Source organism: Electrophorus electricus, chromosome 6, assembly GCF_041902795.1.
Source record: "Electrophorus electricus isolate QZ-2024a chromosome 6, ASM4190279v1, whole genome shotgun sequence".
In the NCBI taxonomy this organism is placed as follows: Eukaryota; Metazoa; Chordata; class Actinopteri; order Gymnotiformes; family Gymnotidae; genus Electrophorus; species Electrophorus electricus.
In genome coordinates this window covers 34,942,056-34,969,555 of record NC_137502.1, presented here as the reverse complement: position 1 = coordinate 34,969,555, position 27,500 = coordinate 34,942,056, and the positions used below count along the sequence as shown (strand labels likewise).

The following is a 27,500-nucleotide window of genomic DNA, read 5'->3' as shown; positions in this document are numbered from 1 at the left end:
AAACCATGCTGTCATATCGTAACACATAACATCCCAACCATGCTGTCATATCATAACACATAACACCCACTCCATGCTGTCATATCGTAACACATAACACCCACACCATGCTGTCATATCATAACACATAACACCCAACCATGCTGTCATATCATAACACATAACACCCAAACCAAGCTGTCATATCATAACACGTAACATCCCAACCATGCTGTCATATCATAACACATAACACCCAAACCATGCTGTCATATCATAACACATAACATCCCAACCATGCTGTCATATCATAACACATAACATCCCAACCATGCTGTCATAACACATAGCACCCAAACCATGCTGTCATAACATATAACATCCCAACCATGCTGTCATATTATAACACATAACACACAAACCATACTGTCATAACACATAACACCCAAACCATGCTGTCATATCATAACACATAACACCCAAACCATGCTGTCATATTGTAACACATAACATCCCAACCATGCTGTCATAGCGTAACACAACACCCACACCATGCTGTCATATCGTAACACATAACACCCACACCATGCTGTCATATCATAACACAAAACACCCAAACCATGCTGTCATATCATAACATATAACACCCAAACCATGCTGTCATAACACATAACACCCAAACCATGCTGTCATATCATAACACATAACACCCAAACCATGCTGTCATATCATAACATATAACATCCCAACCATGCTGTCATATTATAACACATAACACACAAACCATACTGTCATAACACAACACCCAAACCATGCTGTCATATCGTAACACATAACCTCCCAACCATGCTGTCATATCGTAACACATAACATCCCAACCATGCTGTCATAACACATAACACCCAAACCATGCTGTCATATCGTAACACATAACACCCAAACCATGCTGTCATATCATAACACATAACACCCAAACCATGCTGTCATATCATAACACATAACACCCACGCCATGCTGTCATATTGTAACACATAACACCCACACCATGCTGTCATATCGTAACACATAACACCCAAACCATGCTGTCATATCATAACACAATAACACACAAACTACGCTGTCATATCGTAACACAACACCCAAACCAATCTGTTATATCGTAACACGTAACATCCCAACCATGCTGTCATATCATAACACATAACACCCACACCATGCTGTCATAACACATAACATCCCAACCATGCTGTCATATCATAACACATAACATCCCAACCATGCTGTCATAACACATAACACCCAAACCATGCTGTCATATCGTAACACATAACACCCAAACCATGCTGTCATATCGTACCATATAACATCCCAACCATGCTGTCATATTATAACACATAACACACAAACCATGCTGTCATATCGTAACATATAACACCCAAACCATGCTGTCATATCATAACACAATAACACACAAACTACGCTGTCATATCGTAACACAACACCCAAACCAATCTGTTATATCGTAACACGTAACATCCCAACCATGCTGTCATATCATAACACATAACACCCACACCATGCTGTCATATCATAACACATAACATCCCAACCATGCTGTCATATCATAACACATAACATCCCAACCATGCTGTCATAACACATAACACCCAAACCATGCTGTCATATCGTAACACATAACACCCAAACCATGCTGTCATATCGTACCATATAACATCCCAACCATGCTGTCATATTATAACACATAACACACAAACCATACTGTCATAACACATAACACCCAAACCATGCTGTCATATCGTAACACATAACACCCAAACCATGCTGTCATATCGTAACACATAACATCCCAACCATGCTGTCATATCGTAACACATAACATCCCAACCATGCTGTCATAACACATAACACCCAAACCATGCTGTCATATCGTAACACATAACACCCAAACCATGCTGTCATATCATAACATATAACATCCCAACCATGCTGTCATATTATAACACATAACACCCAAACCATGCTGTCATATCGTAACACATAACATCCCAACCATGCTGTCATATTATAACACATAACACCCAAACCATGCTGTCATATCATAACACATAACACACAAACCATGCTGTCATAACACATAACACCCAAACCATGCTGTCATATTATAACACATAACACACAAACCATACTGTCATAACACATAACAACCAAACCATGCTGTCATATTGTAACATATAACATCCCAACCATGCTGTCATATTGTAACACATAACACCCAAACCATGCTGTCATATCATAACACATAACACCCAAACCATGCTGTCATATCATAACACATAACACGCAAACCATGCTGTCATATCATAACACATAACACCTACACCATGCTGTCATATCGTAGCATAGAACACCCAAACCATGCTGTCATATTGTCATATGTCATATCATGATGTCATGATATGATATGCTAGCTCTCCAATATTTTGACAACCATATATGTAGTTTTTTAATGAGCCACTCTACGGCCTTTTTGTATGGGACATCACAGCTTCCCTCGAGGCTTAGGGTAGTGTTCAGAGTTGTAAGTTGCTAACGCTCTCTATTGGCATTCCCTCTGCCCTCTGATCTCCAGCGCTCTGGGAAAAACTTTGGGCTGCTGAGGGATGAACCCCCCTGTCAGTCACATGGCATCATCAGTGCCCTGCAAGTCTGATATGCAAACCGAAACAGATCCAACTCAACTGCTGTACTGGACGTTAAGTGCTTCCTGTTAAACCTATCCATGGGGTTACACTGGGATTTTGGCCGGAATCACTATAACCTGATGCTGCAGGGGGATTTTTTTGAGGAGGAATTCTGCTAGTCAGTTTCCAAGTGTGTGGAACATTGCCTTTATCTAGTTGGTCTAGTTTGTCTAGTAAGAAAACCACAAACATCTTCACTCTGAAAAAAAAAAACTTAAGGAACTAGAGGATTGGTAATTTCACAATCCATATGCTAGCTTTCACAATTCGAGGTTTTAGCCTGTATATGATGTGATCATCTTTGACCACTGCTGAAGACATGGTGGGTGTCCTTGTCTAGCAGTGTTTGACACCACATAATGTGTGACAGTAAGTGAGACCATAATGAGACATCACTTGGACAAGCTTCACTGTGGAGATGTGAGGGAGTCAGATTTCAGAAAAGGGCTTTGTGCAGCCTTTATTAACACTCCATGTTCTGACCTTGTGATCAGAATGACCTGTGAGGTCATGCGTGGTAATGACATGTGATAAACATGACTGCCCAGAGTGGCACTGCAATGGGGCAATTTCTCAACTGGGTAAAATTCCTGTAGCAAAGCTGGTCCTGGGGATCTACTACCCTGCAGAGCATAGCACTTTGAATGCATATACTTGAGGTAGCATCTAAGTATCTGAGGTAGTGTTTAAGTTCTCAAGGTAGTATTTAAATACTCAAGGTAGTGTTTAAGTGCTTGAGGTAATGTTTAAGTATTTGAGGTAGTGTTTAAGGACCATAATGCCCTTTCATTTATACAACCTGCTAGTAAGTCTTGATTATCAGAAACCCATGGAGTTTATCTCTGTGTGAAGCTACAGGCTGGACACTGGAGTTTTCTCTCTCTCTCTCTCTCTCTCTCTCTCTCTCTCTCTCTCTCTCTCTCTCTCTCTCGCTCTCTTTCTTTCTTTCTCTCTCTCTCCCAGGCAACTGGGCCACAGAAAACCAGGTCACTTACATGGGAGCAGAACTTCAGTTAAAAAAAGCCTTCTTCTGCAAGGGAATAACTATTTATACATCGTCCCAACGTCTCTCTCTCTCTCTCTCTTTCTATCGCTCTCTCTCTCTCTCTCTCTCTCTCTCTCTCTCACACACCCACACACACACACACACACACACACACACACACACACACACAGCCACACACGTGCTCTCTGAGACTTGGATAGCCCGTGGCAGACTGCACGCTCTGACTTTGACACAGTTACGGCTCCATTTCAGGTTGTGTTTGCGGGGCTTAGACAGCCTCCTCTTCCTCCAGCTCCTCCTCCTCGGCCCTGCCTGTATGCCCCGCCCACCGCCCCCCATGGCACAAAACCTGCACAGAATCGTGTGTGTGGGGCTTTACAAATGCTTAGTGTTAGGCCAAAGTTGATTGGTTGGTCAAGTGACCTCCATTTTCCTATTCCCTGGCTCTGTTAAGCCACACACTCCTGGGCTTCCCCTGTTAGGCCACACTGCTGAGGAATCCCCTGTAAAGCCACACCCTCGAGGCATCACCTGTTAAGCCACACCCCCAAGGCTTCCCCCATTAAGACACACCTCCTGGGCTTCCCCTGTTAAGCCACACCCCTGATGCCACACAAGCCGGCCTCACTAAGAGGCCGTAAGTGCAGTAATTTTGGCCGTGTGTTGTGTACAGGGCACTGGCAGACATTTTGCGGCAGCAGGGACCCACCCCCATGTCCCAGTACGAGGAGGAGAACATGGTGACGGCTATCGATGGCTCTCCTAAAGACAGCACCCCCGTCTGCAGCTCCAAAAACCACTACACCCCCGTCCACACCAAAGCCAACCACGGTGAGCAGGAACGTTTGCTTTGTTCTGTTTGTGAATCTGAGTTGTGTTGCATGTTTGCCTGGTCCATGATCTAAAGAAGTCTGATATGGTTTTATGTAGTTCAGTTTTCTTTAATTAACAAATGCAATTTCAGACTTTTTTGCATCTTAAAAATGACAGAAATGGTCTTCCTGCAGCACACTGCACATGGTGGTCATGAGGACACCTCCTCATTCCTCTGTCTCTGTTTGAGTTTACTGTGGAGCTCAGAGAGCATTCTGCTGGAGAACGTTCCACCCACTCTCAGTGTGGTCACCAGACTCTCACCAGACCCTCGGTGTAGTCATTAGACTCTCACCAGACCCTCAGTGTGGTCACCAGACTCTCACCAGACCCTCAATGTGGTCACCAGTCTCTCACCAGACCCTCAGTGTGGTCACCAGACTCTCAGTGTGGTCACCAGACTCTCACCAGACTCTCAGTGTGGTCACTAGACCCTCGGTGTGGTCACCAGACTCTCACCAGACCCTCAGTGTGGTCACCAGGCTCTCACCAGACCCTCAGTGTGGTCACCAGACTCTCACCAAACCCTCAGTGTGGTCACCAGACTCTCACCAGACCCTCAGTGTGGTCACCAGTCTCATAGTGTGGTCACCAGTCTCTCACCAGACCCTCAGTGTGGTCACCAGACTCTCACCAAACTATCAGTGTGGTCACCAGACCCACAGTGTGGTCACCAGGCTCTCACCAGACCCTCGGTGTGGTCACCAGACTCTCACCAGACCCTCAATGTGGTCACCAGACTCTCACCAGACCCTCAGTGTGGTCACCAGACTCTCACCAAACCCTCAGTGTGGTCACCAGACTCTCAGCAGACCCTCAGTGTGGTCACCAGTCTCACAGTGTGGTCACCAGTTTCTCACCAGACCCTCAGTGTGGTCACCAGACTCTCACCAAACTATCAATGTGGTCACCAGACCCACAGTGTGGTCACCAGGCTCTCACCAGACCCTTGGTGTGGTCACCAGACTCTCACCAGACCCTCAGTGTGGTCACCAGACTCTCAACAGACCATTAGTGTGGTCACCAGACCCACAGTGTGGTCACCAGGCTCTCACCAGACCCTCGGTGTGGTCACCAGACTCTCACCAGACCCTCAGTGTGGTCACCAGACTCTCACCAGACCCTCAGTGTGGTCACCAGACTCTCACCAGACCCTCAGTGTGGTCACCAGACTCTCACCAGACCATCAGTGTGGTCACCAGACCCTAACCAGACTGTCAGTGTGGTCACCATACTCTCATCAGACCATCAGTGTGGTCACCAGACCCTCACCAGACCATCAGTGTGGTCACCAGACCCTCAGCAGACTGTCAGTGTGGTCACGAGGTCTGAGTGCTTTGGACAGACTGCTGGGTTTGGTAAGCTGAACCTGGGGGGTCTACAGTTCCAACACAGAGCGCTGACTGCTGTGTGATTCAGGCCTAATTCATCAGAGGCTGGCAGAGCAGAGGGCGTCCTAAGACTGCAGGCGAGAGTGTGTGTTTGTGTGTGTGCGCGCGCGTGTGTGTGTGTGTGTGTGTGTGTGTGTGTGTAACAATGTTGGGAGTATTTGGCTGAGGTTTAAATCTCTTGAATGATTTTCCTTTTTAAGAATGTAAGAATGTTGTGTTAGAGAAGGATGCAGTGTGTGTGTGTGTGTGTGTGTGTGTGTGTGTGTGTGTGTGTGTGTAGAAGCTGTCTACAGTCTCTAACAATCCAGCCTTTTGCCAGTATAAAGCAGCCTGTCTTATTATATTACCTCCCACATAAAGCAGCCTGAGAAGGATCGTACATCCCGGATCAGCACTTCGTACTAAACAGAGTAATAGTGAATACATGCTGAAGACTGGAGAGTACGTAATAGTGAACACATGATGTAACTGGACACTGCAGTGTGTGTTGAGGCTGATTGTGCTCAATGATTATAGTGAGGCACATGTTATGTGTCACTGTATACCTTCTCAGTCTTGTGAGGAACACTCAGAGCTCCCACTGAGAGCAGAGCGCTGGAGTGATTATTATAATGGTCTTTATTTATTTAGCATTTTTATTTAATTAGGTGTTTAGTAATGGTAATACAGTGCATTAATAAAATAACAAACTGCTGCAAATTATAAAATAAGACATAAATGAGCTAACATAAATAAATGTATTTTCAGTCATGATTTAAAAACACCTTTAGAATGGGATTCAAAATATTCCTCTGAACACGACTGTGGAGTCCTGGCACTGAGACTCATTTGAACCTTCCCTGCTGTTTCTGCCTCATTATGGGATGCTGAATGTGATTAGATCTCCATGCTGCTTCAGGGTTGCTACAGGTGGGGGCTGACCCCTCTGGGCCTGCCCCCCGAGGAGCAGCTTAGCAACCCGTGGCGACAGGCACACCTTGGCAACTTGCAGCGGCATGCTCGTCACATGCTCTGATCCGAAACAGGACGCAAGTTCTGAGCTCCCAGTAGAGCTCCACCCTCCGTTACCACATCCCTAGTTTGGTGTAGCTTTCCCTATCTGTGTCTCAGTAGAGTGAAAGCAAAAGGTGGTATTACAGGGAACACCCCTTAACCGGCAGTGCGTCTGAAACCAAAGACACGGCTGGAGGTGCCTTCAGCACACAACAGCTTTCCTTCCTTCTAGTTTTCTTCTGTACCTCCCTCCCTCTCTCTCTCTCTCTCTCTCTCTCTCGCTCTCTCTCTCTCTCTCTCTCTCTCGCTCTCTCTCTCTCTCTCTCTCTCTCTCTCTCTCTCTCCCTCTCTCTCTCTCTCTCTCTCTCTCTCTCGCTCTCCCTCTCTCTCTCTCTCTCTCTCTCTCTCTCTCTCTCTCTCGCTCTCCCTCTCTCTCTCTCTCTCTCTCTCTCTCTCTCCCTCTCTCTCTCTCTCTCTCTCTCTCGCTCTCTCTCTCTCTCTCTCTCTCGCTCTCTCTCTCTCTCTCTCTCTCTCTCTCTCTCTCTCTCTCGCTCTCTCTCTCTCTCTCTCTCTCTCTCTCTCTAATGCATTTTGGCAGGTTGCTAGTTGCTGGAGTATCTTCTCGCTAACGGAGAGGAGGAGTCTTCGTCATTCAGCCCCTTCTCATTCCAGTGTCACTCTGCTCACACAAGGCTCAATACCACTCTGATTGCTTTAATGGGACACTTTATTCAGAACACGTTCTAGAAATTTCCTCTTTACCCCATTCTCTCTCACTCTCCTCTGTGTAGCTCACACACACACAGACCCACACACACCCACTGTGTTGAGAACTCCAGTGCTGTCCAATTAGATTTTCAAATGGATTCACAGCTTCTCCTGCCTAAGGATAAAGCTGTTTTTGACCCCACAGAGTATCCTCAATCATGGTGTGTGTGTGTTAGGCATGGGGGTGCACTTGAATGCTCACTGCGATTACAGAAAAAAAATGAATGGTGTGTAGACATTTATTTAGTGCCAGGTTAGGGTGTAAGCGCAGTGTAATTTAGCTACAGAAATACACAAGTCAGTGGATATAGCCCAGAAGGTTAATAATCCTGTGTGTGTGTGTCCTTGTGGTGAGTATATGGCCTTGAAAGCTTGTGGGATAGTGACCTGTAAACGCTCTATTGGACCCACAGCACACCCCTGACCCACTCCGCAGATCAGGAACTCTTAAAGGGCTCTTTCTTTCTGACTGTCTCATTACACCTCTCACTCACCCAGATGATCAGCGCGAAGACTCCATGCAGAAGGAGAGATGCTGCCGGTGCAAGCCCATCAGAGGGCGGGACCTGGTGGGCTCCGCGCCAGCCAGAGAATAACCTTGAGACAGGAAGCGATTACGCAGGCACTGACGGGGCACGCTCAGTGCTGCAGCTTCATTTGCATATCCTGACGTCCGTTATGCATGCTGCCGATTGATCTGGAACGCCAGCCAAGTCCTTAAAATCCCCGCTGCTGGAAAATGTATCTTGGATAGTTAAAACTTTAGAAATGCAGTACATCAGCACACTGGCCTGCAGTGATGCACATGCAGCCGGAGCTTTCTTTCCACAGAGGCACACTGCATCACCGAGCCCGTGAGAAAGAAACCCGTCGTGTTTGATTTTAGAAATGCTTATTTGAGTCACACCCTTCTGTGATCTTTTCAGAGGGGTCAGTTTCGTTATAGTGTACTTTGAAGAAAAAAAACCTGATCAGTGTTTCCTTAGTGAGGGTTAGTTCCCTCCTGGACCTGTTTGTAAGCAAGCTCATATCCAGCACGCTGACCAATCACCAGACTCCGTCACACGTATTTAAAGGAAGGGATCTGGCGTTCTGGCGCTTCAGTTGTGTTGACCGGCGCTCACCGGGGAGGGCAGGGGCCAGCAGGGCCAAAGGTCGCTGGTTTGATTCTCAGGGAGCGAACATGCTGTCATGGGAGTAAATATGTAAAATGCTCAGGTTAAGAGCCCCTGCAGAAGGCTGGGAATGTTTGGCGTACTGACTGGCATAACGTGAAGAGGCCAGAAATCACAGGTCTGAAGTGTCTCCCATGTTTGTTTTCCCCTCGCAGGGCATCATGGGAAGGAGAATCTGCGCAGCGCTCAGGACATTCACAGCTTCATCTCCTCGGGGTTCGTCACGCTGGGGAGAGGGCACCTGAAAGGTACTGCCCCCCACCAACCACCTCACACCCAGACTCCACCCAGCACAGCCTGGTGATTAGGGTCCAGTTAACGGCCTACACCCACTAGAGGTGGAGATCGTAGGTCATTAAGGGTCCGTGGGTGTGAGTCCATTACACGACCTCATTAAGTGATTGGTTCATAGATTTTTCCAAAAGTACCCTTCGCTAACGGAAGGCACGGAAGTGCTCCAGCGTAGCACAGAGCAGCACACACAGGGAAGACATTAACGCTCACCAGCGTGAGTGGTTCTTACAGCAGGGCTCGTTTAGAAAGGCTATGGGGGAAACAGCAAGACGAGAGAGAGAGAGAGAGAGAGAGAGAGAGAGAGAGAGAGAGAGAGAGGGAGCGAGGGAGAGAGAGAGAGGGAGCGAGGGAGAGAGAGAGGGAGAGAGAGAGAGAGAGAGAGAGAGAGAGAGGGAGAGAGAGGGAGAGAGAAGGAGAGAGAGAGAGATAGAGAGAGAGAGGGATAGGGAGGGAGAGAGAGAGAGAGAGAGAGAGGGAGAGAGAGGGAGAGAGAAGGAGAGAGAGAGAGATAGAGAGAGAGAGGGATAGGGAGGGAGAGAGAGAGAGAGAGGGAGAGAGAGGGAGAGAGAAGGAGAGAGAGAGAGATAGAGAGAGAGGGATAGGGAGGGAGAGAGAGAGAGAGAGGGAGAGAGAGAGGGAGAGAGAGAGAGATAGAGAGAGAGAGGGATAGGGAGGGAGAGAGAGAGAGAGAGGGAGAGAGAGAGAGAGAGAAGGAGAGAGAGAGAGAGTAGAAGGGGATGGAAACATAAAACAAAATCAAGCAGAAAAAAAAGAGAAAAAGAAGTGGAGAACGAAGAAGGCTGTGTAAGCTCCTGCAGCCGCGGTGCCACCCCCTCCGGATGGGTCTGTATGAGCGAGGAACGCTCGCGCTGGCGTGGAGCACAGGGACATGTTGACAGTGCAATAATGATGTTTCCTGCAGCTGATTAGCAGACTGAAACAGCTTGTCAGAGCTAAACGGGCCCGCTGAACACAGAGACGCTTCTTTGTCTCCTGCTTCTCTGTTGGTACCTCACACAGAGGAAACCGAGCATGACAACGCATTATCATCAGCACACACTTACTGAATGAGAGAGAGAGAGAGAGATCGTAGCTATCCACCATTTTCACTGGAAGCCGTCCTGCTATATTACGAACTGGGACGCCAGGACCCGGGCACAGGACCCTGGTATAGTGTGACCCGGGTGTGATAAAGGTGTGCTGAGAGGCGGGTTCTGAGCATGATTGGAATTGGGACCCAGGTGTGCTGACAGACTAACTTTACTGTCATGGCCAAAAGTTTTCAAACTAGCACAAATTTTGCTGCTTCAGTTTTTATGGTGGCGATTTGCATTAACTCTAGATTGTGACGAGTGATCAGATGAATTGCAATTAATTGCAAAGTCATTCCTTGCCATGAAAATGAACTTAATCACAGAAATTACTGCATTCAAGCCACTGCATTTCAGCCCTGCCCCAAAATGGCCTGCTAACATCATTTCAGTGGTCTCATTAGTTCAGGAAAAAGAGTAAACGAGGACAAGGCAGCTTATCCCTCTGTCATGACTGGTTGCTTTAAAAGGGTGGTGGTGCTTGAAGTTTTCTTCTCTTAACCATGGTTACCTCCAAGGAAACACGTGCAGTCATCATTGCATTGCATCAAAAAGGCATCACAGGCAAGTACATGCTGCTGGTGAGACAGAACCTAAATCAACCATTTATCGAATCATCAAGAACTTCAAGGAGAGAGGTTCAGTTGCAGTGAAGAAGGCTTCAGGACACCCAAGAAAGTCAAGCAATTACCAGGATTGTCTCCTAAAGAGGATGCAGCTAAGGGATCAGGTCACCACCAGTGCAGAGCTTGCTCAGGAATGGCAGAAGGCAGGTGTGAGGGCATCTGCACGCATAGTAAGGTGAAGGATTTTGGAGGACGGCTTGGTGACAGGAAGGGCAGCAAAGAAGTCACTTCTCTCCAAGAAGAACATCAAGGACAGACTGACATTCTGCAGGAAATATAGGGATTGGTCTGCAGACGACTGGGGTAAAGTTATTTCCTCTGATGAAACCCCCTTCAGACTGTTTGGGACATCTGGACAAATGATTGTCCAGAGAAGAAAAGGTGAGCTCTACCATGAGTCCTGTGTCATGCCAACAGTAAGGCATCCTGAGACCATTCATGTGTGGGGTTGCTTCTCATCCAAGGGAGTGGGTTTGCTCAATGTTGCCTAAGAACACTGCCATGAATAAGGAATGGTATCAAAACATCCTCCAAGAGCAACTTCTCCCAACAATCCAGGAGCAGTTTGGTGATGAGCAATGCTTTTTCCAGCATGACGGAGCACCATGTCACAAAGCAAAAGTGGTAACCAAGTGGCGCGGTTAGCAAAACATTGAAATGTTGGGTCCATGGCCAGGAAACGTCCCAGATCTCAATCCCATTTAGAACTTGTGGTCAGTTCTGAAAGAGAGAGTGGACAAACACAAACTGGTAAAGTCCAGGCAAGAATGGATCACCATCAAAGACTTTGCCCAGAAGCTGATGTCCAGCATGCCAAGGTGAATTGTAGAAGGGTCAACACTGAAAATATTAAGTCTTTGCTTAAACTGGATGTAGTTGTCAATACCTAATTAAAAAACAAAAACTTATGAAATGCTTGTAAATTCACTATACCATATAAACATCTGACAAAAGAATCTAAAAAAAAACTGAGGCAGTAAACTTTGTGAAAACCAAAATTTGTCAGTCTCAAAACAATTGGCTATGTCTTTACTCACACTTTGGGCTCACCTTTGATTTTACAATTTCTTTATTTTTCAATTTTGCCAAAAACCTCAGTGCTAGAAATAGAACACACAGCACTCAGTTGTGCAAAGCAGATTGTTCACACCAGAAAGATCTCACAGTTGCACACACACTACATGGAATGAAGAAAAGATCCCAGATGTGACCTGGCTAGGAACATCAGACATGGCAGATCTGAGCCATAAGGACTGAGATCCACTGGAGTGGAACAATTAAAAAAGGACAGATCAAAGCAGAAAAAGGAGTGTGTGAGTCTTGGTAAATCCTCTCATAATCCAGCTGTTAATCTTCTTCTCTGTAAAATGTACCAGTAATCTAATTACTGCCTTCTGTTCTGTAACTAACGGACTGTGTAAGGTCACACCTGTGAGGTTACTACCCAACCCTGTCCATCACAGCTCATGGACTTTGCTGGAGTTGTTTTTCTAAGGTGTCAGATTATTTAGTTTAACAAACTTGCTTTGTTGTTGTTTCATCTTCGTATGACGTCCCAGAGGTGCATGCAAATAAGCATAAATCCTCCTGATTTAATCCCACTCTACCAAACACAGAGCACTCACACACACACACACACACACACACACACACACACACACACACACACACACACTTAGAGCTGTATGTAATGTAATGAGACCATCCTAACTGGGGCTCATTGATAAGTGTGTGTGACGCAGCGTGTGTGACGCATCGTGTAAAATTCAGTGTGTAACGCAGTGTGTGTTGTCGGTCCACAGCCCAGCAGTCTGTGGATGATTTGGGCCAGCTGTCCTGGCAGGCAGACCTGGATGTTCCACACTCCTACAGTACGTATCACACACACACACACACACACACACACACACACACACACACACACACATTCTGGAGTTCTAGAACTCTCTGATGACTTTCCATCTTCTACAGTAGGTTCAACAGGTTTATATGAGGAAGACCATCACACTGTGTGTGTGTGTGTGTGTGTGTGTGTGTGTGTGTGTGCGCGTACGCGCACTGAGATCTGTTACCCTTATGCTTAGGGTGGGAGTGTCCTGTTTTAATGAAGCTCTGTGTACAGGTGTGTGTGTGTGCAGGGTAAGGGTGTGTGTGTGTGTGTGTGTGTGTGTGTGTGTGTCCAGGTGAATTGCTGTAACTCTCTTCCTCAGATCCCACACAAACTAGACACTTCAGTCAGTTCCCAGCTCACTGGCCTTTAGAACAAACAAAGAAATTCAATATGGACATTAGGTTCAAGGATCTTTACGTAATGCAACATGTCTTTCTTCCTTCCTTGCTTCGACTGATAGGCTAGGGTCAGGAGTCACCTGTGCAGTCTGAGGGGTCACCTCACCTCTGTCCTATCAGTTGTGCCCTTTAACCTGTGATTAGCATATCTCTCGTGAGAAGCAGGGTCTCAGGTCGTACTTGGTCCTGCACAGGGTCAGAGGTCATGGGTTCACTGTTCTAACATATCACAGATTAGTTGAATGGGCTTCGGTTCGAGTCAGGTCAGTCTTGAGGTCACAGCGAACGTCTCACCCAAACCTGTTAGTGGTAATTATTATGAATATGAATAAGAATTCTTAAGAATTTCATACAATTATAATATTATAAAATTACTAATAAAAACAGTAGGAACTGATTGGAATTCATATGCTAATTAATTATAATAAAACCCAATAGGAACTGATTAGAGGTCATATGCTAATTGGTCCCCAGAAGCTTTGTTCTTGACATTTACATATGAAGTCAAGAAATTAGTCCATTTTTATTTTCCAGAAGTCCTTTACTCAGCACCACATCTTTCCAAAAGCAGTCTCCTTTTAGGAGAATCTTCACAAAGCTTTTAGTCACTGGTCCTTGCAGGTATAAAGACCAATCACAGTCTCTCTCTGGACTGACACACATGTGCCGATCGTAGCTGTCCTAGTGGTCTCACCCAGCCTGTTTACTGATTCCAATACTTCACATGCTATGATTTTGCTCCAGTCGGATGCAGTGTGAAAGTGTTTGACAGGGCCTTTGGGGGTCCATACGCAACAGAAACGCAGGAAATGTGCTAATGTAACACAGCTCCAGGATCAGCTCCTTGCCTGAGCTGCAGGAAACACAGCCCTGAAACACAGGTCCGGGATCAGTTCCCTGGCCGAGCCATCATTCCCAGGGATTAGTTCAGGTCTGGTGTTCCCCCTGGAGGGGTGTCAGGACAGTCCGTCTTGTGAGCAGCCTGCTATTTGCCTCACGCTGCTGGCCCAAACACAATGTGGTGTGCCTCCATCTGGTCTTACCCACCTGTCCATCTCTCCGTCGCCGTAGTGATCTGTTACTGGGGTCAGGCCCCGAGGCTAACGGATGGCAGACCAGCGCAGATTTATTTGACAGTGTTGCCGTGGCAAGGTCGCCTGGCAACGACCTGGGCCAATCCTCACTGGCCCATCTAAATAACACGGCTGACAGTGATGGAAGGGGGATCTGTTTTTGGCAGGCGTCAAAGCTGCTAAGGGTGTGCATTTGCATTGTATGTGGCGCATTATTTACCAGAGAGAGCGCTCGCTCAGGGTTCTGTGAATGTTGCTGGGGGTTGGAGGCGGAGGTGGGAGGACACCCTTCCTGAGCGCCCATTTGCTCCACGCAGTGGAGGTTTAAAATGCAGATGGACTGGTGGGAACACAGAGCACTGCTGCACTAACGGGGGACCGTGTGTGCTGGGACCGCGTATGCTGGGTCTGAGTGTGCTGGGTCTGTAGTCCACACTCCTCAACCACAGGCTGTTCTCCCTGTTTGGGAGATAAATGAGGACAGATGCCCCTGTCGAAATGAATTTACCATCCACCCAATTATACACTCACCAGCCACTTTATCACAGCACTGCTCACACACCCCAGAGGATAAGATTACGCTGACCCAAACACCACAACCCAACACCTCTGACCCAAACACCACAACCCCAACACTACTGCAACTCCACTCCTAACATTACCACACCTCTGACCAAAACACCATAACCCCCAACACTACTACATTCATTTTGCCTCTACAGTGTAAAAATGTAAAGCTTATGTAATGAAGACATATATAGCGTATGAAATATTTACTGCACACAGCACCAAGCTGGAGATTCGTACACACAGCAGTCTTGTTCTTGAGCTTGTTTGTCTGACCTCTCTCTCAAACTGCTCTCTCTCAGCACTGTGCTGTTTCAACAGCCACTCCACCACAACCCACTCAAACCACATTAAAACGTGTGTGCGTGTGCGCGCGTGTGTGTGTGCGTGCATGTGTGTGTGTGTGTGTGTGTGCGTGTGTGTGTGAGAGAGAGAGAGAGAGATTGGGACATGTTCATGCATAGATCCCAACATCAGTTCTCTCTGAATTTGATTCTTGGTAGGCATCCTAATCCTTCTGACACTCACCCTCCTTTGTGCCTGTGTTCAGGAGCGGGGCAAATGGCTGTCCTGCCCTGCCTTGTGCTTGTGTTCAGAGCAAATGATGTCCCAGTGATGCGATGTCTCAGTGATTTGATGTCTCAGGCCTGTCTAGACGAACTCTAGTGAACCCTCAGTGACATATGTCGTCACGGAGACACTTTCTCAAAGCGCCGGGCTTTGCAAACGTGTGAAACCACCCGGGTGATGTGACTGAAGTCCTACACCTCTGAGTTGTATATCAGTAGCAGACCACTGATCCCCCAGCAGTAAGGCTGGATAAAACTGTCAGGGGTCACAGGTTCATGTTAGCTGTGACTAACGGCAGCTGACTGTGGCTAATTGTGGCTAGCGGTGTCCAACAGTACCCTCCCGGAGTAATCATGTTTCTGTAGCTCATCATAGAAATACAAACCACGCTTGCTGTCCTGGGGTCACGAGGTCACAGGGTCATGCTCAGGGCATGCTCCTCGCTGGTTGATAGATGAGTGCAACCTCACCATGGGTGTCTTTCCTCCAGGGTGTCTCTGCTAACGAGAGGTGTTTCTTTCTGAGTAACGGAGACAAGGAGTGTGTGAAAGAAGAAAGCAATGTCACATGGGTCACACACACACACACACACACACACACACACACACACACAGTCACACACACACACACAGTCACACTAGGCTTAGTTTATTTACATATATATAAAAAGAGGGGACATCACTCCACCTCTCCGCTTATTCAAGCGTGTTCCTTATGCTCATTAATAAAACTGCATTATTCATATATGCATATTCCGAAAGCAGGAAAGCGTGAGAGAGAGACTGTAATTATGTCAGTCTTGAATTTTTGGAGGATGAAAAGTCTGACATTAGAGTTGTGTGGAAAAGTTTGGTAAAGTTCAGTACAGCCAAATGTATCTCTTCCACAAACAAACAAACCCCAACAACCGCAGTACAGTGCATGCAGATAACATCGGTGCGCTAACACAGCTTGGTTGTTTTGTGATGTCACAGATAGAGGAAATTATGTAATAAAGAAGTTCTAAATGTCCACACACACTTTTCAGGACAGGACGTCTATAGCGTCCTGTGATACGTGCCGTGTGCACACGTATCCGGGGAGATGCAGAGCGCCACACTGCCGTCCTCAAACTGTTGACACAAGCCGAGGTTTCAGAATGAGGCTCCAGGCATCTGCGTTCTCTCACGCTGCCCTCGCCATCTGCCGCAACAATCGCTGCTGTTCCTGGCCGGTGTGCCAGCTAGCGTAATAAAGAGTGTCCTTTCGGCTTTAAGGTAGCATTCTGTGCCTCGCACGGCGGGTCACACTTGATCGTGCGCTCGGAAACACTGCAGGTAGTTTTCAGCTTTTGTACAGGAGCTGAGCTGTGGATTTGGCTATATGTGAAGTATTGGCATGGCTGAGTGAAGTGGCAGGTGAATCCAGCTGTGAATAATCAGCATGGGAATTTCGGGCGTGACCGGGCTCTGAATCACGCACGCCACCCCCGTGGTGACGAGGGAAATCCAGTTATGGCAGAGATTTACACTGCCCGCACCCACGCGCCCTGTGATTGAGGTCTGAGCCAGCCTCACGGTCTGAACAGAGGACTGAACAGAGCTTTCCAGCAGACAGCCTCGCACAGGGACAGAGGTCGCAGAAGAATGGCACCAGCGTTTGCCCACTGATGAGAGAAAGACAGTTTTCTTTCAGATGACAAGTAAAAGTGCCACAAGTACAAGATGCTTCGGGGGAGCTCAGAGGCATCTTCTCTAGTATTCACTTCAGCGGAATGAAGGCAGTTTGGTCTTACTGAGACAATTCCTCAGTCTCCTCACTCGGCCGAGTTCCGAGTCTCCAGGGAGAGCAAGAACATCTTGCTCACTTAGGGATATTTTGGCACAGCTGTGACACTTCCTGTAGAACCAATCAGCTTTGCTCGGTTCTGACCCACAATGCAAGTTCTGTCATGTGACATCTGTGAGTCCTCTCTGACATCACTGTGCAACTGTCAAGTGACATCTGTGCGTTCTCTGACATCACTGTGGAACTGTCATGTGACATCTGTGCGTTCTCTGACATCACTGTGGAACTGTCATGTGACATCTTTGCGTTCTCTGACATCACTGTGGAACTGTCATGTGACATCTGTTAGTTGTCTAGGTGGTGTTTAGAGATCCGGGTGGCGTTCGGTGGGCTGGGTGGTGTTCCAAGGGTGGTTGCATGGCATATAATTCCCCTGCAGTTGGGGTTACGAACCACAGCACGACCTCCACCTGTCACTCCACCCAGCCCTCTGAACACCACAGTACATGAGGCATCACCAGCACCTCCATCACCTGTTCACTGGCGCTTCACTGATGATGTCAGCACAGTTCAAAGTTTACTAGGGTAAATGAGACATTTGGGAGAAAGAGAAAACGAGAGAGCGAGAAGAAAGAGAGAGTGAGGCGAAGAAAAGACAGAGCAGGAGAGAGAGAGAGAAAAGCTCATGTTTGCCTGCCACTTTGACTGGTTTGGCAGAAATGTTTTTGGGGTTTTTTTCTATCGGAAATCTTCACCCAGCGAGCTAAACGATGCCATCCTCTTCCTCCTCTTCCTCCTCTGCATTATACACGTGTGTGTGTGTGTGTGTGTGTGTGTGAGTGTGTGTGTGTGTGTGTGTGTGTGTGTGTGTGTGTGAGTGTGTGTGAGTGTGTGTGTGTGTGTGTGTGTGTGAGTGTGTGTGTGTGTGTGTGTGTGTGTGTGAGTGTGTGTGTGTGAGTGTGTGTGTGTGTGTGTGTGTGTGAGTGTGTGTGTGTGTGTGAGTGTGTGTGTGTGTGTGTGTGTGTGTGTGTGTGAGTGTGTGTGAGTGTGTGTGTGTGAGTGTGTGTGTGAGTGTGTGTGTGTGAGTGTGTGTGTGTGTGTGTGTGTGTGTGTGTGTGTGTGTGTGAGTGTGTGTGAGTGTGTGTGTGAGTGTATGTGTGTGTGTGTGTGTGTGAGTGTGTGTGAGTGTGTGTGTGTGAGTGTGTGTGTGTGAGTGTGTGTGTGTGTGTGTGTGTGTGTGTGTGTGAGTGTGTGTGAGTGTGTGTGTGTGAGTGTGTGTGAGTGTGTGTGTGTGTGTGTGTGAGTGTATGTGTGTGTGTGTGTGTGTGTGTGAGTGTGTGTGTGTGTGAGTGTGTGTGTGTGTGTGTGTGTGTGTGTGTGAGTGTGTGTGTGTGAGTGTGTGTGTGTGTGAGTGTGTGTGTGGTGTGAGTGTGTGTGTGTGAGTGTGTGTGTGTGTGTGTGTGTGTGAGTGTGTGTGTGTGTGTGTGTGTGTGTGAGTGTGTGTGTGTGTGTGTGTGTGTGTGTGAGTGTGTGTGTGTGTGAGTGTGTGTGTGTGTGTGTGTGTGAGTGTGTGTGTGTGAGTGTGTGTGTGTGTGTGTGTGTGTGTGTGTGTGTGTGAGTGTGTGTGTGTGTGTGAGTGTGTGTGTGTGTGTGTGTGTGTGTGAGTGTGTGTGTGTGTGTGTGTGTGTGTGAGTGTGTGTGTGTGTGTGTGTGTGTGTGTGTGTGTGTATGTGTGTGTGTGTGTGTGTGTGTGTGTGTGTGTGAGTGTGTGTGTGTGTGTGTGTGTGTGTGTGTGTGTGTGTGTGTGTGTGTGTGTGTTCATGTCTCGGAGGGTGCAGGACAACATGTAGGGCTTCTGTCCCAACAGATCTGCCCTGGGGCGAGTGGATTCTCTGTTGGAGAGTAATGCCAGCCTGCAGACTGTAGCATACAACCGAGAAATGTACCGTTCAGTACACACACACACACACACACACACACACACTCACACACACACACACACACACTCACACACACACACACACACACACACTCCATGACCACCACGGAGTGCAAACTGTGAAATTAATTGAACTTGGTCTGTGGGCAGAACTACCATCTCCGAGCAGTGCGTGTGTGTGCGTGCGTGCGTGTGTGTCAGAAAATTCAGGCCGTGAATTCAGGTCATGGTGCTGATGAGATAAGGCTGAGTCTCCCTCTTTGTCTACAGGAGTGTGACATTTAAAGGATCGGAGCGGGTGGAGAAGTGAGCGTGAGCAGGATGCCACGGTGCCCCCACACCACAGCCTGCCTCTCATTTCCATTAACACACACCTTCCCCACCAGCCGTGGCGTGTACACATCATAAACTTTTTATAGTTTCACATAATTATGTATTTCATCAAATGTACCTAAACATTAATCACGATTATTGTTTACTTTATGTTGCACTGGTAGATGTTGAAATGGTTACACTGGCTGTGAATTTGTGTGTGTGTGGTTTGGAGTGTTAGTGGTCAGCTAGTGTGTGTGTGTGTGCGTGTAATTTAACAGAGAATGGAGTGCCAGAAGGTAGGTGTGTGTGTGTGTGTGTGTGTGTGAGAGAGAGAGAGAGAGCCTAAGGAAAAGACGCTCGATAGTGAGCAAAACCTCCAGAAAAGCAGGAGAAAAACCCAGAAAACAAAGCCCAGAGCTTCTGTAACCGTCGATAAGTTCAAGAGCCGAGCAATCTGAGAGCTGGAGAGAGAGAGAGCGAGAGAGAGAGAGAGAGAGAGAGAGAGAGAGAGAGAGAGAGAGAGAGAGAGAGAGAGGCAGAGCGATGGACAGAGAGAGAGAGAGGCAGAGCGATGGAGAGAGAGAGAGAGAGAGAGAGAGAGGCAGAGCGATGGAGAGAGAGAGAGAGGCAGTAGAGAGAGAGAGAGAGAGAGGCAGAGCGTTGGAGAGAGAGAGAGAGAGAGAGAGAGAGAGGGGAAGGAGAGAGAGAGAGAGAGTGGGGGCAGTAGAGAGAGAGAGAGAGAGAGAGAGGGGCAGTAGAGAGAGGGGGGGCAGTAGAGAGAGAGAGAGAGAGGGGCAGTAGAGAGAGAGAGAGGGGGGCAGTAGAGAGAGAGAGAGAGAGTGGGGGGGCAGTAGAGAGAGAGAGAGAGAGGGACAGTAGCGAGAGAGAGAGAGAGAGGGGAAGGAGAGAGAGAGAGAGAGTGGGGGCAGTACAGAGAGAGAGAGAGAGGGGCAGTAGAGAGAGCGAGAGAGAGAGGGGCAGTAGAGAGAGAGAGAGAGAGAGAGAGGGGAAGGAGAGAGAGAGAGGGGGGGGCAGTAGAGAGAGCGATTACAAGGCATTCAGGGGTTTGAGTTTGTACAAGAAGAAGAGAAGGAAGAAGAGCGAGAGTGAGAGAAAAGGGTTGTATTCAGCTGACTGTAACTCTCCCATTAAATAGATGTGCAGTAATGAAATACAGAGGCACATGATGCAGAGAGCTGATGGAGAGATGATGACTGAGGTAAAGCTTCCTACAAAGCTTCAGTTCTTCAGTGCTTCAGAGAGCGCTGTGTCCCATAAACACACGCGCACGTTTTTATCAGGGTCAGAGCTCTCTGCAGTGTGGCTCCTGAGTTTCAAAATTAGAAGTAGACCACGCTACATCCACCCACACCAGGACATCCACCCTTACCCCCAACCTACATCCACCCTACATCCACCCACACCAGGACATCCACCCTTTACCCCCCACAAACATCCACCCTACATCCACCCACACCAGGACATCCACCCCTTACCCCCAACATACATCCACCCACACCAGGACATCCACCCTTACCCCCAACCTACATCTACCCTACATCCACCCACACCAGGACATCCACCCTTACCCCCAACCTACATCCACGCTACATCCACCCACACCAGGACATCCACCCTTACCCCCAACCTACATCCACCCTACATCCACCCACACCAGGACATCCACCCCTTACCCCAACCTACATCCACCCACACCAGGACATCCACCCTTACCCCCAACCTACATCCACCCTACATCCACCCACACCAGGACATCCACCCCTTACCCCCAACCTACATCCACCCACATCAGGACCTCCACCCCTTACCCTCAACCTACATCCACCCTACATCCACCCATATCAGGACCTCCACCCCTTACCCCCAACCTACATCCACGCTACATCCACCCACACCAGGACATCCACCCCTTACCCCCAACCTAAATCCACCCTACATCCACCCACATCAGGACCTCCACCCCTTACCTCCCAGCTACTGGAGACCCAACTACACCCCTCTAGGTGTAGGTGCAGGACACACCTTGGTGTCACCATGTCACACAGCTTTCCCTCCTCAGATGTGTCTAAAACACCGGAGAAGGATGAATATGACAGTCATTAAGTCAGCGTTATTTCCATACACGCTTGTCGAATTATTTAATCAAATTAAAGTGCTTTTAGCAGACAGCTTTGGCACGGTGACCTTTTCAGTCAGAGATCTCGTCAGAGTGGTGCTACAGCTCCTGCGTTCTGTAATCAGATCTCAAAGACCTTCGGTCGTGTCTCAGGGCTATATTACAAATATACATCAGAATGAGCTCATTACTGCCCCTTGGCCTTGGGTCAGAGGGCAACTGGCAACCCCCCCCCTCTCTCCCTCTCTCTCTCTCTCTCTCTCTCTCACACCCTCTCTCTCTCTCTCACACCCTCTCTCTCTCTCTCCCTCTCTCTCCCTCTCTCTCTCTCTCTCTCTCTCTCTCCCTCTCTCTCTCCCTCTCTCTCTCCCTCTCTCTCGCTCTCTCTCTCTCTCTCACACCCTCCCTCATGTACTGTCTTTCTCTCCATTTCTCTCTGTGTTTCTCTTTCTCTGCCCTACACACAGATACAAGTTGGAATTAGGTGATAGAACTGAATATTTGTTTTAAGTATTTTTAAAAGGTGCATGATGGCATCTGTTCTTTTGTGTGTCAGGAGTATAGATTATAGAGTTCCACTTGTACAACAGAATTCACCCGGATTCACCAAAAGCTGGTTTGTTTCTCTCAGCTAGTTTAATGGAAATCGATTCCCTCGACTCCTGAGATCTGACCTGCGTGTAATTAGCGGAGTACGCCTCAGGTCTCCGCATGCCTACCAATTACAGCACGAGCTTAAACACCGCCTGCTCAGAGGAGATGAGCCAGTCACCTCACTACATGTCAGGAAGCATCACGGGTGGCGACCAATCAAGTGGCGCGGGTTGCTGAAGGGAACCGGTGCCATGCACACCAACCCGGTCCTGCTGGAGACTCAACTACACTGTTCGTTAGGACTCTCCTTAAAAAGATCTCTGTCCCATTCACAGCTGTGCAGTAAACAGTGAGAGGAAAGGACTGGTCCCAGATCAGTGGATTCTGAGATTTCCTGAGCATACAATTCACTTAATGAGGATACAACTGGCAAATAAAACAGAACCTCCGCAGAGACAGAACAGCCTAGGAGCAGTTCTGTACAGTCCTGTACGGTCCTGTATGGTTCTGTACAGTCCTGTACGATTCTGTCCGGGCTGTTTGAAACGTCTCGTGTTAGGTCCAGTATTTCATCTACAGGCAGAGTGGTGCCAGCTCTAACAGTGAGGACATTTCTAACAGTGAGGACATCTCTAACAGTGAGGACGCCAGCTTAATCCTTACAATCAGCTGTGTCCAACTTTACTGATAAGATATGAAATTCATTTTGGAGGAATAACCTTGTGCTCATCTCCTCTATGTTTCCAGTGTGTGCGCGGGTGTGCGTGGGTGTGCGTATGCGTGTGTGTGCGTGGGTGTGCGTATGCGTGTGTGTGCGTATGCGTGCATGTGTGTGTGCACGCGCGTGTGTATGCGTGTATGTGTGTGTGTGTGCATGTGTGTTCTCATATACTGCAAAATTCCAAATATGAAATGAAATGATTGACGCACCTGCAGTGCTCACAGACATCCAGATGAAGGCTGTGGTTCCTAATTTACATTCTACTAACACACTCCACTGCTCTAACACTACATACTGTAGCTGATGTCCTGTGTGTGTGTGTGTGTGTGTGTGTGTGTGTGTGTGTAGTAGCAGAGTCCAGGAGAAAGGACACCTTGACCTGCTCTAGCCCTCTATCTCCAGGAGGTGGGGAATTGGGGGGGGTTGCCCCTTGGGGCTTCATTGAGCTGACCTTGCTAAAATGGGGGCTTAACCATACATAATTACCCCAGAGCTAAGAGGGGAAGCCAGTGATCAGAGCTGCATAGTTCACACAATTGGAATCCATCTAGTGATCCATCTCCATTGTGCAGGGAACACCGGTGTGCCAACGTGGCTATGTTTGTTTATTTATTTATTTATTTGCCTGTAGACGGTTAGTAATTGGCTGGATTTTTTCTAAGGTAAACATCAAGGTAGTGATGAAAGACATGAACTGTGTGAGGTCTGGAAGTGCCTCACGGGTGGCATGTCCTGTGGCGTGTCCTGTGGTGTAGTTTGTCCTGCTGTATGTCCTGCAGTCTCTCCTGTGGTTTCTCCTGTGGTGTGTCCTGTAGTTCTAATTAACTCTGCATCCTGTGGTGTGTCCTGTGGTTTGTCCTGTAGTTCAAATTAATTTTGCATCCTACAGTGTCTCTTGCAGTGTGTCCTGCAGTGTGGCGTGTCCTGTGCTGTGTCCTGCGCTGTGTCCTGCAGTGGACACTAGTGTTCAGTGCTCTCTCTGTGATCAGCCCTGCAGTGTTTTACTCCAGAACACTCTGGACTTGTTCCAGAAAATGCCTCAAAAAAAGAATCAATTCTAACCTGAAGGTTTTAGGATTAAAGAGTGCAGTGATAAAACGCCCAAACACTTCCCTGACATGCCCAAACACGCCCAAACACTTCCTAAACACTTCCCTTGTTCCCAAAGAAAAGCTCTCTTGTGCCAGCAACTCTAAAAAGACCAGAAAGAGAGCAAAGATGGTTGTGCGTTTCACCTGCATACATGCTGCTGCATTCTGAACTACATTACAATCTACATTCCGAACCTGGAAATGTACCAAATGTGCAGGTCCTGCTGACTATGACAGGAAAGAATGGCCCTTCAGAACTGACAGGAGAGGAAGCGTCCCTCTTTGACCTGCCCTTCAGGTTTCTATTGCGTACTAGTTATGAAAGTATCACATGCTGCAGTATCAATAAGATCATTCCTAAGTCTTCCATGTTTCCCATGATGCAATCCTGCAAGCTTAGCCTGCCCTCAGGTAACAGATCTATGCACTGTGTCTACGTAAAGATGCACTGAACATTGTTTTAAGTAAAAAAAAAACTTTTTTTCTAGTTCTGAGATATTTATCGACCTGGCTGGCGGTACTACTGTGAGGCCACGGTGTGTGTGATGACTACAGGCAGGGAAGTTCTCTGGCATTAAAAGGCAAAATGTTCAGTTGAATAAACATAATTTCACTTTCCTAACTGATGCTAATATGAGCTAATGTGGAAAATGAAGCTGACTGTGTGTGAGAACCGCTGGGTGAGACCTCCAGTAGACACCAGTAATGTCACACTCCCCTCTCCTTCAGGAGGTGAGGAAAGGTTTTTCTCTGTTTGTTCAGGGGTGTTAACAGGTCATGTGACCAGCAACGTGAGTGAAGTCAGTAATGTGCAACTTCGAAATGAACATTTTATTTATGGACTCCCAACTATCTTCTCTAGGATATATATATTAAACTCTTGAACCTCTTGACGTTATTTAACCTTGGAAGGTTCATAAGGTCTTGTTGTAAGTCCTTAAAGTGACCCTGACATTAGCAGGACCAACCTCACTACTCCACTCATTCTACTGTTTTAGCATTATTATAATTACATTCTCTCTCTTGCTTGTCAAAAAGAAATTAAATCTGAGAAGCGTTTTATCTTTTCATTATCCACTCGTCCTCTACCGTAACATCCCGATGTCATCTGAGCAGTCCCACAGATCCCATTACATTCTGCTTGAGCAGTCCCACAGTCCTACAGGTCAGGGTTAGTGTTAGGGTTTGGGTTAGTGTTAGGGTTTGGGTTAGGTTTTGGGTTTGGGTTAGTGTTAGGGTTTGGGTTAGGGTTTAGCTTTGGGTTTGGGTTAGGGTTTGGGTTAGTGTTAGGGTTTGGGTTTGGGTTAGGGTTAGAGTTAGAGTTAGAGTTAGAGTTAGTGTTAGGGTTTGGGTTAGGGTTGGGGTTGGGGTTGGGGTTAGGGTTAGGGTTAGGGTTTGTGTTAGGGTTAGGGGTTAGGGTTTGGGTTTGGGTTAGGGTTTGGGTTTGAGTTGGGGTTAGGGTTTGGGTTAGGGTTAGAGTTAGGGTTTGGGTTAGTGTTAGGGTTTGTGTTAGGGTTAGGGTTTGGGTTTGGGTTTGAGTTGGGGTTAGGGTTAGGGTTAGGGTTAGGGTTAGTGTTAGGGTTTGGGTTTGGGTTAGGGTTAGGGTTAGTGTTAGGGTTGGGGTTAGGGTTTGTGTTAGGGTTAGGGTTAGGGTTTGGGTTAGGGTTTGGGTTTGAGTTGGGGTTAGGGTTTGGGTTTGGGTTTGGGTTAGGGTTTGGGTTTGAGTTGGGGTTAGGGTTTGGGTTTGGGTTTGGGTTAGGGTTAGGTTTAGGGTTAGGGTTAGGGTTTGGGTTAGGGTTAGGGTTTGGGTTAGGGTTAGGGTTGGGGTTAGGGTTTGTGTTAGGGTTAGTGTTAGGGTTTGGGTTAGGGTTAGGGTTAGGGTTTGGGTTAGGGTTGGGGTTAGGGTTAGGGTTTGTGTTAGGGTTAGGGTTTGGGTTTGAGTTGGGGTTAGGGTTGGGGTTGGGGTTAGGGTTAGGGTTAGTGTTAGGGTTAGGGTTTGGTTTGGGGTTAGGGTCAAGGTTTGGGTTGGGGTTAGTGTCTGGGTTTGGGTCAGGGTTAGTCTCTCTGTGTCTGGGTCAGGGTCAGGGTTAGGGTTAGGGTCAGGGTCATGGTTAGGATTCTGCGTGTGGGGCTTGGTTCATCCAAGCCATCTCTGTGCCCTGGACATGCTTGGCCACACTCCTGCTGCCATAGCGATAGTCCCACCCAGGTGTCTGTGCAGGTGACACGCCCACCTGGCTCAGGACGCAGTGGTCAGGTGTGGGATGCATCTCCATCACAACAGTAGTAGTAACCTGAGTTATGTTACTTAGTGAGTTGGAATCTCCCCTGTTGCTATGTGTGTACGTGTGTGAGTGTGTGAGTGTCTATTACACAATATCCTGTAAATCCATGTTTTGAGGCAAGACAGAGAGACACATAGAGAGAATGAGAGAGACCGTAAGTGACTGACAACGAGTTAGTGACAAAGAGCATTCTGATTGTGTCTTTGTGCTAAGTGGTCCTATCGGTGTTCTCTGGGGGCGGGCTTTACAGTTGTCCTCTATGTCTCTCTCCAGCAGTCCTGTAATGTCACGGCAGTGAAAACACAACCATCTCCACCCCTGCAGACTAGGACAGTGTGCTGGCTGTAGCTGTTAACAGGGACCATCTTGCTGTCCGCTGTAAAACCCACACTGGAAAGAGTCTGACTGGTGTCGTCCAGTAGTGTCTTTGGTGGCTGTTGGTGGCCTACCTGTTGGAGACATATTCCCTCAAGACTTGATCCAATAGAATAAAAAAATTTCTATTACCATAAAAAATGACTCCATGATTAAATGATAATAGAATGTAATACATAACTAAATAATTAAATGTCCTTGGACGGTGACGTGGGGGGATTGTGGGTGTCAACTCTGTTAAATTACACGCACACACACACACTAGCTGGCCACTAACACTCCAAACCACACACACACACACACACACACAAAGACTGGGGTAGCTGAACGCTCCAAATAACCGGAGAGGTTGATTTTGTGGGGTTCTCTGTGCGGGTTCCTCAGCGACGCCAGTGTAACGTAGTTCTCTGCTACATGACGTCACCGTCATGATGTCACTGCCTTGGCTCTGTGGTTGTTCAGCTGTGTTCTTCATCATCGTCTTCGTTTCACACTGTAGTTCTCATAGCTCTCACAGACTGTGGGCAGACCGGCACGGTAGATGTGTGTAGAGTATTGAGCCATGACAGGAATACGACATGCATGTTGAGATGTTCATATATATATGTGTGTAGTAAAATTGCAGTATATGACAGTTTTATATACACTTATATACACACACACCAACACCCCCCCCACACACACACACACGAGCACACACACACACACAGATTGATGTCTACCCATCAATCTGCATTTAATAACACTGAATGCCAAAGTGAAAACTGTTTTACAGTGTTTCAACATCACACTCTGAAATCTCTCATTCACTAAAGTGTT

General features: G+C 47.5%; 1 protein-coding gene across 2 annotated transcripts in view; it reads left to right on the top strand.

The window, feature by feature from the left end:
- shisa6a (shisa family member 6a) overlaps positions 1–27,500 on the top strand; it is a 71,708-nt gene that overhangs the window by 17,274 nt on the left and 26,934 nt on the right. For both annotated transcript variants that reach the window (XM_035524888.2, XM_035524887.2), the window contains exons 3-5: positions 4,421–4,578; positions 9,103–9,195; positions 12,761–12,829. In XM_035524888.2, the coding sequence (XP_035380781.1) occupies positions 4,421–4,578; positions 9,103–9,195; positions 12,761–12,829 (320 nt within the window). The remainder of the gene's footprint in view (positions 1–4,420; positions 4,579–9,102; positions 9,196–12,760; positions 12,830–27,500) is intronic.